This window comes from Gossypium arboreum, chromosome 2 (genome assembly GCF_025698485.1).
Source record: "Gossypium arboreum isolate Shixiya-1 chromosome 2, ASM2569848v2, whole genome shotgun sequence".
NCBI classification, from domain to species: Eukaryota; Viridiplantae; Streptophyta; class Magnoliopsida; order Malvales; family Malvaceae; genus Gossypium; species Gossypium arboreum.
The window spans coordinates 21,479,676-21,493,965 of NC_069071.1; the positions used below are offsets into that span (position 1 = coordinate 21,479,676).

General features: G+C 35.5%; 1 protein-coding gene across 1 annotated transcript; it reads left to right on the forward strand.

The window, feature by feature from the left end:
- Positions 1-337: 337 nt before the first annotated feature.
- Positions 338-799, forward strand: LOC108466195 (uncharacterized). The gene has a single exon (XM_017766547.1). The coding sequence runs from the start codon at positions 338-340 to the stop codon at positions 797-799; it is 462 nt and encodes a 153-aa protein (XP_017622036.1).
- The last annotated feature ends 13,491 nt before the right edge of the window (positions 800-14,290 follow it).

Below are 14,290 nucleotides of genomic sequence, written 5' to 3' on the forward strand. Positions count from 1 at the left end.
CTCGTTGTATGTTTTGGGCCTCGTAGGCCTATATAAGGGACAAATTGCATATGTATGAATGAACTTAATTAGAACAAAATTTTACTGCCCGATTTTGTATGTTTGTGTGAGGTTATGTCTGGTAACGCCTCGTACCCTATTCCAGCATCGAATACGGGTAAGGGGTGTTACATGCAAAATCATGAGGGGAACTCCTATGGGAACTCATGTTCTCAATATGATAGGCTATATTGAAAGCCTCGAAAAACTTGGATTCCTTCTAGGTGTGGAATTGACCACTAATGTCATCATACAATTGTTGTAGGATAGTTTTAGCTAATTTGTCCTTAATTTTAACATGAATGAAATTAATAAGACTTTGCTACAGTTACTTAGCATGTTGCAAACTGCTGAAAGTAGCATGAAAAGGGTTGGACCTAAGCCTATTCTGATGGTTCGTAAGGATAAAAATAAGGGAAAACTTAATGCTAGGGCAAAGCCTAAGAACAATGGCAAGGTTAAATCTAGCAAAGGAAATATTGTATTTAAACTTAAAGGAGGAATTGCTGAGGAAGGAAAATGTTTCCATTGCGGTAAGGCCAGATATTGGAAGAGGAATTGCCCTCCCTATCTTGAAGAGGTTAAGAAGGCAAAGGAAAATAGAGCGTCCACAGTTGGAAGAGGAATTGTCGTACCTATCTTGAAGAAGTCAACGTTTACTTCTTGGGTATTAAATAACAGTTGTGGTTATCACATTTGTGCCTCTGTACATGGACTGCAAAGGAGTAGGAATCTGGCTAAAGGAGATGAGGACATATAAGTTGGAAATAGAGCAAGAGTTGTTGCATTAGATGTAGGAACACATATTTTATCCTTGCCTAGTTTGACTAGAAAAATTGTTTAAATTTATTGTTTAGACAAAATTGGTTTTGAGATAATTATTAAGAATAATTATTGTTTATTTTATCTTGATAATGTTTTTTATGGTTCGACACAATTAGTAAATGACCTCTACATTTTAGATCAAGACATGCCATTTATAACATAAATACTAAAACATCAAGAACAAATGACTTTAATCAAACTTATCTTTGACATTGCCGCTTGGGCCATATAAGTGGGAAGCGCATATCAAAGCTCCATAAAGATGGATATTTGGAGTCTTTTGTTTTCAAACAATTTGATATACGTGATTCTTGCTTGTTGGGTAAAATGACTAAAGCCCCATTTAATAGTAAAAGTGAGTGAACCAGTGATTTGTTAGGCTTAATACATAGTGATGTATGTGGACTAATGAATATACACGTTAAGGGAGGTTTTCAATATTTCATTACTTTCACTGATGACTTCAATAGATATGGGTATATATATCTTATGCACTATAAATTTGTGGCCCTTGAAAAGTTCAAGGAAATTAAAAATGGAGTACAAAACCATTTAGGCAAAAGTATTAAGGCACTTTGATCAGATCGAGGAGGAGAATACTTAGGCTTAGAGTTTGATAAGCTTTTAAAGGATTGTGAGATTGCCTCACAACTTACACCTCATGGTACTCCTCAATGGAATGAAAATTTTGAGAGGAGAAATTGAACACTTTTGGACATGGTTTGATCAGTGATGAGTCATGTTGATCATCTTACTTCCTTTTGGAGACGTGCACTTGAGACAACTTCCTTCACACTAAATCGTGTTCCATCTAAACTAATTCAAAAGAAACCATATGAGATGTGGGCTGGGAAGCATCCTAGTATGTCATTTATGAAAATTTAGGGTTGTGAACATATGTTAAACGTCAAACATCTACAAAGATCGAACCCAAATCTCAAAAAGTGCATCTTTGTGGGATATCTTAAGGAAACTAAAGGATATTAGTTATTCAATCTTATTGATAACAAAGTGTTTGCTGCTTAAACAAGAGTCTTCCTTTAGAGAGAATTTGTCTCTAGAAAAGAAAGTGGTCAAAAAACTAAACTTAGAGAAATTCAAGAACAATAGCAAATCACTGAATCAGATATTGAACAATAGGTTCCACAAGTTGTTGTGGAATAATAAACTGTTTTGGAAACATAACTACCACGAAGATCTTTAAGAGAATTCCATGTACTTGAGAGATATGGATTTCTCATTACAACATATGGTGATATTCTACTTATGGATCAAGATGAATTAAAACTTACCAAGAAGCGGTGGCGAGCCCAGATTTTGAGAAATAGCCTGTGGCCATGAGGTCTGAGATGGATTCCATGTTAGAAAACTTGGTATGGATCTTGGTTGATCCACCTGAAGGGGGTTAAACCCATAGGATACAAGTAGGTTTTCAAAAAGAAAATCAACATGGATGGTAATGTACAAACATACAAAGGACGATTAGTTGCTAAAGGTTTTTGACAAGTTCATGGTGTCGACTATAATGAAACCTTTTCTCCTATTGCTATGTTTAATTCCATTCGAATCTTACTTGCAATAGTTGCATTTCATGAAGAGGGACATCAAAAACATTCCTTAATAGGAAACTAAAAAAGGATGTGTACATGACCCAATCTAAAGGTTTTGTCAATCCAAAATATGCTAGTAAGATATGCAAACTATAAATATCCATTTATGGGTTGAAGCAAGCTTCTTGAAGTTAGAGTGTTTGTTTTAATGATGCGATCAAAGAGTTTTGTTTTATAAAAAATGAAAATAAACCTTTTGTTTACAAGAAAGTTAGTGGGAGCACTATTTCATTCTTGGTACTGTATGTAGATAACATACTTATCATAGGAAATGACATACCTATCCTAGAATCTATTAAGACTTGGTTAGGAAGTTCTTTTTCTATGAAGGATTTGGGCTAGACTATATTACATATTAGGAATAAAAAATCTATAGAGATAGATCAAGATGACTTCTAGGTCTAAGCCAAAGTACATATATAGATAAAGTACTAAAAAGATTCAGCATAGAAGAATCTAAGAAAAGATTCTTACCTATGAGACATGGTATCACTCTCAAAGGAAATGTGTCCTTCAACTCCACTAGAGAGAGAATATATGAGTAAGATTCCATATGCTTTGACTATTGGTCTATCATGTATGCCATGTTATATACTCGTCCAGATGTATCGTATGCTTTAAGCATTATGAGTCGGTACCAAGTAGATCCTGATGAAGGTCATTGGGTTGTAGTTAAAAATATCCTTAAGTACTTGAGAAGCACTAAGGATACATTCCTTATATATGGAGGTGAGGAAAAGTTGAGTGTAAAAGATTACACTGATACTAGCTTCCAAACCAACAAGGATGATTCACGATCGCAATTGGGTTATGTGTTTTTCCATAATGGTGGCGCTATGAATTGGCAAAGTTCAAAGCAAGATATAGTAGCTGATTTTACAACTGAAGCCGAGTATATTGTAGCCAGTGAGGTTATGTCGAATCACAACTTCTTAATAGCAATGATGCTTTTTTAGATGTCACTAATTGCGTGTAATATTTGAAATGTTCTAGTATTACTACTAACGTTACAAGAGCTTACAGGGTCACACCTTATGGTTAAAGTCAACAGAATTCATGTGTAATATGATGGGCATATACCATCCTACATACATCAATGATGGGCAGTATCACCTGACGGATAGTATCTCTTGGTATCGCCTGGTGGAGTATCGCCTGCAGGACAGCATTGCACGACAGACAATATCACCTGGCAGACATGATTCACAACTACTTTCCCAGAATTAATATTTATGGAAGTTAATATTCTTTTGGAAATAATATAAAATTTTAATACCTTTCATAATTTTCTCTAGAAGTCTAAGGTAATTATTCCGCTTTTATTATAGGTGATGAATAAAAGGAATGAGATATTTGATGATGTATGGATAGAAGTATGAAAAATTCAAAAAATGTCTAGCAGCCAATTTTTGAATTCTCTTCGAAAAGGTTCATAGAGCTTTGCTGTTCGTGCTTGACTGGATGGACTACATAGTGGCCAAGACAATTCTGTTGCTGCTTGGAATTGACATTGTGAAGTAAGTCAAATCCTAGATGTACATTTTCGACTCCTTGTCAACCTTATTCATTCTTCATACATGGATCCTTGGCTGATGATTGCCATAATATTTTTTCTCTGCATCATGGGGTGTACCGGTGATCCAACAAGCTATATGGATCCTTGTCATTCCTGGCTTTCAATTTAACAACCTTCTCCGCTATTTTCATACACGAACTACTTCGTATGTAGGCTCGAATGATTTGAATAAAACACAAAACCAGAAATAGTTTTTTACATTTAGTGTGAAAACGAAAATCTCTTCTCAATAGAAATTGACAGAAATGTTATTTTGGAAAATAGATTTAATATTCAGAGAATAAAACTCTCACTATTTCCAGCTAGAGTAACAATATGTTAAAGTTTTGTATTTTGCCCTACTGGTGCCATCTATTTATAGGGAGAAGATGTAAAATTCATGTTGAATTGTAGAAGATTATTTCAACTAGAAAAAATGATTTCCTAGTCTAACTAGATGTATAGGGGGCACCAGCCCTGGTTAATAATACCAGGGTTTGTCATCCCTCCCTTTAACATGAAGGGCTTTTGGGGCTCTCCCATATCGAGACCAATTACAAGTACTTTTTGGACGTTTAATCCAATAGTGTATAATTCAATCCAATCCGATATTTTTTTATTTCCCAAAATAAACATCTCAATTAATTTTCTAATTAAATTATCTTCTCAACCCAATTCTAATTCTATTAAAATCATGACGAATTTATCGTAAAATAATCTATAATAAAATATATTTATTATTTCTACATTCGACTGGTTCACTATGACCAAATTATTTATTTTCATTTTCAGACTTCATTTAATTCAAAATGTCATAAATTGATTTTCAGGTCATTTTTTATTTTCATTTTGGAGAAAATCACACTCATTCCAAATGTCTTCATTTCTCCATTTTCAATTTTATTTTGGAGAAAACCACTTTCATTTCCAAATGTTTCCCATTTCTCTATTTTCACCATTTCTATTCATTTGATTTAACAAGCAATTCATTTTTTGTTTTAATGAGCTAGTGGAGGAACCGGTTGGACATATGTGATTAAGGCTCAAATGATTTATAATTAAGTTCTAACTTTTCACCTATTAATTATAAACTCTTTTAGTCACAAGGTAATTCCACTATATTATTGTGATTAAGTTCTCCCCAACAACATAAAATTAGAAACGCAACTCGATCAGTACTCATCTAACGACCTTGTTATAAGTGTCTTACCTTCATAAGATATCCTTAATCTCTTTGGAAAAATCCGTTCTCCCAATATGATCATATTTTATCTCATGGTTGTAATGCCCCAAAATTTCTATTTTGGCTAGTGTGAAAATATGACATAACTGTATATTTGCTTCAGTGGTTAAGTGTTCTGGTTGTGTATGGGAGGTCCAAAGTTCAAGCCTTAGCTTTGGAAAATTTTGGTATTTTTTTTATATAAGCCCTATCTTTGTTCAGTGGGCTTATATTTAATTATTATAAAACCATATCAAAAAAGGCCTGCTGGTCTGGTGGCTAAGATGTGAATTGGTGTGTTGGAGGTCTGGAGTTCAAATCCCTGCGTGAGCAAATGAGATTATTTTTATTCTATTATCAGTGAGAGTTCCTGTTAAACTAAAACTCTGGGTTGGTTGAGATGTAGTGGGTTTAGTGGGAGTGATTTGGGGGATTGAGGGATATCCTATTTATTTTATTTTTGATTTTCATTTTTACTCTTTTTGGTTTCAAAAAAAAAATCCTATTCTTTTGACGTGTTTTTTTTCTGGCTCTCTATTTCTCTGCCAAAAATTGCCTCCCCATCTTCCTCTTCTTCTTCTTTCCGATTTCATTTTCAATCCATCTTCGTTAGTGCAACATTTGATTTCATGTGTTCGGTAGGTTGTGTATTGTTAGATCGTTGTTTCGATTAAGTGTTTAATGTGAGAGTTTGTGTTGTTCCTCTCGTTTTAAGCAAAGGACCAGGTTTGGCCGAGGCTTCTGCAGGAAATTAGGTGTTTGGGGTCTCTGTCGATAACGGTAAGTCTTCGCGTTTGTTGACTGGTGTTGTTTGGCTTTGAGTGGTGAAATATTGTGATTAAGTTTCCGTTAGTATTATTAAATTTGAATTTTGAAATTGTCGATTATTGGTCTTGGAAGGCTCGGGTGTGTTTTGGCATCACAAACTTTTCATGTGTGTACCCAAAAATGCAGAAAACAAGGTTTCGACAAAAGCCGAAAACCATTCTGTCAACACCGCACAGCTGTGTGGTAGGCCATGTGGTAGGTCGTGTGCCTTAACACAGGCATGTGATTGATGAGGCCAGGCCGTGCGCACCAGACACAGCCGTGTGATGGCTAGGTAGGCCGTGTGCGATACACGGGGTAGACTGAATTGGGTCGTGTGGGCCAGACGGGCGTGTGGGTCCACACGGGTAGTCCACATGGGTGTGTGGGTCAACACGGATAGTCCATACGGGCGTGTGAGATTCTGGGCTAGGCCGTATGATCCACACGGCCAAGGCCAATTTGAGCCGTGTGGGACACAAGGACGTGAGGGCCCATACGGGCAGGCCACATGGGCGTGTGAGCCCATGTTTTTGAAAAGTTTCATAAGGTTGCACGGGTTGCTCTAGTCGATTGTGAACCTACTATAGGGTCAGTAAGCATTACTTAGACCCTTAATTGTGTGAATTATCTGTATAATATCTGAACAGAGCATGTATGCTGATCTAAATGTATGGTCTATTTACTGCATAATAGCATGGCATCTATTGTATGTTGCATTGCATCGGGGTGGGTTGATGATATTTGGAGGAATTGTTCTGAAAGGCTCTTAAGCTAGTTATCTGATAGCTCTGCTGCAAACTTCTAATTGTGTGCCACATTTTGGTACAACATGGTGTGTATGGATGGGTGGGTGTTTTAAACCCCACATAGTGTGTAGGGATGGACGGAGATGGTGTGTAGAGGCTAGTGGGTAGGATTCTGATTTCCGATATCTATTATGCATACTGTATTTGAGATAGGCCAAGGCCCTAACTTATATCTGAGACTGTATCTAATTGGGCTAAAGGGAAACTAAATCTGTAATGGGCTTAGGCCCAGACTGTATTTGACTGTATTCTGCTGTGTATCTATGTGCATGTTTTTTGTGGGGATTACACAATGAGTTTGTGAAAACTCACCCTTTTTGTTTTATATGTATAGGTAATCCCTAAACTTGACGGATCAGTATAGCGGAGGACTCGGTAATGGCCACACATAAATTTTAGACTGTTTTCCGTTAACTTTAAGATTTTATTACTTATTTAGGATTTTTGATGTAACTTTTGGACTTTGGACTGCTTGGCTTTAAATTTTCGGCTTCTTTAATTGTTTTACAATTTTATTATTGCTAGGCATGGTAAAAATTGGTTTTCACTAAGATTAAACGATTTTTCTAAAATAAGTGTTTCCAAAAGCTTCCGCTAAAAAGGATACGATTTTAGACATAACAAGTTAATTAACTGGAACAGTTTTAACTCGACAAACTCGTTTTTGAATCCCATTCCATGTGACATTGCCAGATTTAGCCATAACATCTAGGCCGAGTTTGGGGTGTTACAATGGTAACCAATACATCTTCCTTTATGAAAATTCATTTATTATCAAATAGTAATCAAGTCATCCATCACAAAGACGAACGATCTGTGACCACGTTTACTTTTCATGAATCATGTAATGCCAATAAGAGGATATAATTTACCCACATCTCTGGCTATGAATTCCACTATTGTGAATAACGCTACATACTGTAGAACTTGTATACCCAACGTACCAATTTTCTGTTCCTTGTCTATTTGAACTCAGGCTTTTACTTACATCAAAGTATACAAGTCACATACATATAGTCCATCTAGTCTTAATTAAGTTATGCCACACTATGAACGTCAAAAGTGAATAATTCCATTAACGGATTCAAAATCTATTCTTCTTGGGTTCAGTTAATCACATCAATGTCTCTATCTTCTGGGAGTCATCTGCTCTGATGCCCAAGAGAAGGCATCTCCTCAATTAGACTAGATAAACGATCCTACCACGTAATATCACTTAGTATTTGTTAAACATTAAACAACCAATAAGTTAATATTTTCTTCTATTTTTCTTTATATGCAAAAATCACTTGAGGAAAATAAATAAAGTATATTAATGAAATACATGAATTATTTTATTAACCTATTTGTCCGAAAAAATTACAAGTGTACATAAAAGAAAATACTACACTTAGGGCATTAGGTCCAACATAAAGTACTTACCAAGGCCATGACCGTAGCAGAGCCCTTAATTGAGCTTGTTTCAAGGAAAGACAAGTTCGAGTCTTCCAAACCTAAGGAAAAGGGAAATGGTGAGGGAGATGAAGAAAGGAAAGTTAAAAATGAAAATGGTAGAAATGATGGTAATAGGAAACCTCATAATGGAAAGTGAAGTACTTCTTATGTTATGGTAATGGGAAACCACATAATGAGTTAGTGAAGTGTTTTTTATGTTGTGGTCAGCATAGGACGCAAATTATATAGGGTGATCCAAACTGTCCACGAGCAGCAAAGAAGATGGAGCGGAGCCTGATGAGGAAATGGTATTAAAGCTTGGGTTAATGATACTGAACTTTATGAAAGCAAAGAGAGATCGTAAGTAGAAAGGGTTGATATTTGTGGACATCAACATCACAAGTTGAAGTAAAAATGATCTTGTTGATACAAGAGCATCTGATTTGTTCATATCAGAGAATCTCATGGGTAAACTTAGTTTCTCAATTAGCAAATCGACTAGAAAGATCAAAACTTTAAATTCAAAGAAGGTTTCAACTGTGAGAGTAGCACAAAGAGTTGAGCTACAGATTGATCAGTGGAAAGACAAAGAAGACTTCGAGATAATTCATTTAGATGATTAAACCTTTTTTTTTGCTTGAATTCCTTAACAAGATTGATTCTCTTTTATTTCTTTTTTGTTGATTACATATATATCTTGGATACTCATCAACGATAATGCATTGTGCCAGTGAGTCATGATAAGAAAGGTGGAACCAGGGTATTTTCAGAAATCTAGCTAGCTGAGGATGTTCATTTTTGTAAGAACAATGACTTGGTAAATCGAAGTGCTACAAAAGTCCACCTAGAAATGCTAAGGGTGTAAAAAACTGATATGAAACCTGTTGAGTTACTAGTGGGCCTACCACCTATGAGAGAGGTGGGTTTTGTATCAAACTTTGTAGGAAAAGTGGTGATGCAAACTCAGGTTCAATTACAAGTACTTCCTGGGTCTTTTTGACCTAGCAGATGGTTTGGGTAGGAACCTTTTTTCATTGCATCATGCTCCCGACATACTCGAATGTTATTGATTTATACTATATATTGTGTTGTGTTGTGTTGTATTGAATGGTATCAAAATTAACGACTGTTACTCGAATAAATGATGACTCATGCTCATACACTGTTTGACATTGATTTGATAATTACTATGTAATGATACAAAATTCCAATGATGGTTCTGTGTTCTTCTGTTAATGCTAATATGCTTCACTGTATTTTCTATTTATGAGTGTTTAAATAATTATTCTACTTACACCGAGCTTTCATAAGCTCACCCCCATAGTGTTTAACTTTTTAGGTAAACCTTGAAACTAGGACCGGACCGGCATTCGGAGAATCACCTTAGACCCCAGACTATTTTTAATAAATATTAATCAGTCTTTATTGTTTTTGGTTTGTAATTTTTAATTATTTCTGGTTTGTGGCTTGGTGTAACACCCCTTACCCGTATCCGACACTAAGACAGGGTTCGAGGCGTTACTGGACTTAAACATAAATAAACATACAAAACGAGCCATAAAATTTTGTTCAAATCAAATTCATTCATACATATTGATATCGTCCCTTATATGGGCCTACGATGCCCAAAACATACATTAGAGGTGATTCGGGACTAAACCGAGAACTTTCAGAACTTTTACCACACTTAGAATATTTTCATGTTTTGGAGAGTCATACGCCCGTGTGGGTAGGCCGTGTGATCACACCCGCCCATGTGGCTTGGGACACGCTCGTGCCCTCAGTTGTGTAACTCTCTTTTTATAATGTCATGAGCAAAATGAGGTCACACAACCACATCACAAGCCCGTGAGTTTAGGCCGTATGGAAAATTAAATTCTCGAAATTAAGTGCAGACTTCACACAGCAAGGGCACACGCTGATGTCCCAAGGTCGTTTCCTCCACGCAGCTGAGACACATGGCTGTGTCTCTGCCCATGTGTTTACTACTGGGTATTCTGTTTTGCAATAATTAGGGTGCAGGGGACACACGGCATGACCACATGCCCATGGGGCAGACCGTGTGTCACACACGGCCTAGACACATACCCGTGTGTCTACCTGTGTGGACAATTTTTGAGGCTATTTTCCAAGCCAATTGCCACCCTTAATTGCACATACACAAACATGGCTTCAATGGCACCTCACATGACATAATTTTATGTACTTAATTAAAACTCCATATCATGGAAAAACCAATTTTACCAACACACACGTATACAAATAAACAATATCTCCTAGATTGCATGCATGCATTATCATATTAACTTATTCACACACCAAACTACCATCAACATTCAACCATCAATAACCATAAGCCATATCATAATAGCATTGGCTCATACATGCATAAATGACTTGGTTTACAACCCAATATTCATTATGAGTCATATCACATGGCCTTATACAAGATGAATCAAATACCATCATAAGCCAACACATTTGGCTAAATCAATATGACATATAACAAAAAGACCAAGTCGCTATACATGCCATACTCAAAATACTTAAATTTGCTATACCCAAAAGATTAGTTTGATAGTGTGAATCGAGCTTCGACGTCCTTCGATCCTCGAGCTAGCTTGGTGATACTATTAGAAAAATGGAAAATAAAGGGGAGTAAGCATAAAGCTTAGTAAGTTGTATGTAAATAATTAACAGCATTAACCAAACATTATTATACATATAAATATAATATAACTTATCACAATGTCATCAAGTATCATAAATACATTTTAAAACATGTCATTTACATAGTGTACAATAAAACCTATTATCATAATTCATTCATCCACTTCTTAACGAGGTCTCATCGTTTTATAATCTCAATGTTTATGAGCTTGGCGTACATACCTGTACCCTTTCAACATGATCATACCTTGTTATTTCATTAACTTAATCTTTGGATTACCTGTTGAACCACTTGGAATACTATAGGATACTCGAGAAATCATACTCACGTAATAGGATGCCAATGCCATATCCCAGATATGGTCTTACATAGGATTACATATCGATGCCAATGCTATGTCCCAGACATGGTCTTACATGGGATCATGCATATCGAAGCCGATAGCCCAGCTGTGGTCATACACGATGTCTCATAGTGATACGAATGCCATGTCCCAGACACCGTCTTACATGGGATCATATTTCGATGCTAATGCCATGTCCCAGACAAGGTCTTACATGGGATCACACATATCCCTAATGTTATGACATTTGTATCCCAACTATTCCTATGGTTCAACCGGGATATCATGGTACCAATTCTTTGTCGAATCGTCATTAAATCATCATTAATCAATCCATAAAAATAATCATAGAATTCATGCAATATTAAAGCATTTAAATACATAATAATATAATGCTGAGTTATTTACACACGAACTTACCTCGGTACAAAAGATGGACAATTAATTCAATTTAGTCCAAGATCTTGCTCTTTCCCCGGTCTAGGCCCGGACTTCGTTTTTTTATCTATAATAGCAAATTTCACTTATTTAATTATCACATTGTTCAAAATGGTCCATAAATCATACTTTGGCAAAATTACAATTTTTCCCCTAAACTTTCACATAATTAAAAATTAGTCTCTAGGCTCGTAAAATGAAATGTACTCATTTTCTTTATTACCCAAGCCTAACCAAACCTAACCCATGCTCATAACAACCTATATTTTCCTTCAATTCAGATTTTTACTACTCATTTTTACAAATTTTACAAAAAGGTCCCCTTGTGGGTTTTCATGAAAAATCACTTAGTAAAAGATTTTTATCATGCACCAAACTTTCATATTCCTCCATTAAACATCAAACACATGCATGTCACACATGGGTAAGTTTTTGAACATGAACCCTTGCTCAAAATAATGGTGGAAATAGCTAAACCATTCTTCAAGAATCTCAAAAACATAAAAAAAAAAAACATAAAAAACGGGGCTAGGATGTACTTACAATCAATCTTGAAAGTTGAAGAAAAACCCTAGCTATGGTCCTTAGAAATTTAGGCACATCCTTGAAGATGATAGACAAGATTTTCACTTCATTTTCCCTTTTAATTATTTTATTAACCAAATGACAAAAATGTCATTAAAGCCCTTTTTTCAACTTTTATCCATGTATGCCCATTTTTGTCCATAAAAATAAAAATTGGGAAAATTGCTATTTAAGGACCTCTGATTAATAATCCAAAGTTATTTCATACTTAAAGCTTCTAGAACTCACATTTTGTAATTTTTACAATTTAGTTTTAAGTGGCAAATTGGACACTTTATCCATAAAATTTATTCAAATTTTCACATAAGTATGCAATCATGTCATAGACCTCATAATAATCATAAAATAATTATTTCTACTTCAGATTTTTGATCTTGAAACCACAGTTCTGACTAGACCCTAATTCGGGATGTTACAACTATCCCTCTATAGATTTTCATCCACGAAAATCTTACCGGTAAAAAGATTTGGGTATTGGCTTCTCATTGTTTCCTCAGGTTCCCATGTGACCTCTTTAACCCCATGTCATTGCCATAACACTTTTACAAGGGCAATACCTTTATTTCTTAATTGTTTGACCTCCCGAGCTAAAATTTTAACCGATTTCTCACCATAAGTCATATCTAGTCGTATCTTCACCTCTGTAGGTGAAATCACATGTGAAGGGTCAGAACAGTAACAGCACAACATAGACATATGGAACACATCATGAATATTTTCTAATTTGGATGGTAAAGCTAACCGATAAGCAACAGGCCCTATTCTCTTAGTGATCTCATACGGCCCTATAAAACGAGGACTCAACTTTCCTTTTCTACCAAATCTCAAAACCTTTTTCCATGAAGGCACTTTCAAAAATACCTTATCATTGAATTGAAACTCAATCTCTTTCCATTTCAAATTTGAATAGGATTTCTGTCTATCTCAAGCAGCATTCAAACAATCACGAATTATCTTTGCCTTCTCTTCAGTTTCTTTGACTAAGTCAACCCCATGAATCTGATTTTCTCTGACTTTAGTCCAATACGGAGGTATTCGGCACTTACACCCATATAATTCCTTATAGGGTACCATTTTCAAACTCGTCTGATAACTATTGTTGTAGGCAAACACTACCAATGGCAAGTACTTTTCCCAGCTGCCTTGAAATTTTAGAACACAACTGCGGAGCATGTCTTCAAGTATCTGTATTACTCTCTCTGACTGACCATCAGTTTGCAGATGGAAAGCGGTACTAAAATTCAACTTTGTATCTAAAGCTTCTTCTAGCTTTTTTCCAAAATCGCGATGTGAATCTCGAGTCCCTATCGAAAATAATTGACAATGTAACAGTCCGATTTTGGGGTTGATCAGAACAATGGTTTTGGAACCACTAATCTGAGGTTGGAGGATTATTTTTAATATTATTTTATATGTTATAGAATGATTATATAAGTGCATTAAAATTTGGATGAGCTAATTTTAACGATTGTAAGCTTAATTGCGAAAAAGGACTAAATCGCATAGAGTACAAAAGTCCTATTTTGATAGCTAAAAGTGTTAAATAGCTAGGGAACCAAAATTGAGGGTCTTTAAAGGGAAAATAGACCCTTTAGTAGCTGATGGCCGGCCATAGGGGACAAGAAATTAGAATGGTCAATGGTTAGGTGACTTATTACATAGTAAAATATTACCCTAGTGTCAAGCCATCATCTTTTTCATTTTTCCCTTCTTCTCCATCGAATTTTTTTTAGTAAAAATGGGGTTTTTGGAAGCTTGAAATTTCAGCAACTTGTAGCCCTCACAAGCAAGTGATTTTGATGGTCTTTCCTGATGATTTTTGCATTTTTAGAACCCTTGTAACATGAGCTTTCAAATGAGGGGACTATTTTGCAAAATGGTTGAAAGTCTAGGATTTTACCATGAGAGAATTTATGTTATTTTCTGAAATGTTATGAAAGAAAATGAATCAT

What these genes read in the sequence shown, in the direction of transcription:
- LOC108466195 (XM_017766547.1), top strand. Translation starts at nt 338, where the DNA reads ATGAATGAAATTAATAAGACTTTGCTACAGTTACTTAGCATGTTGCAA.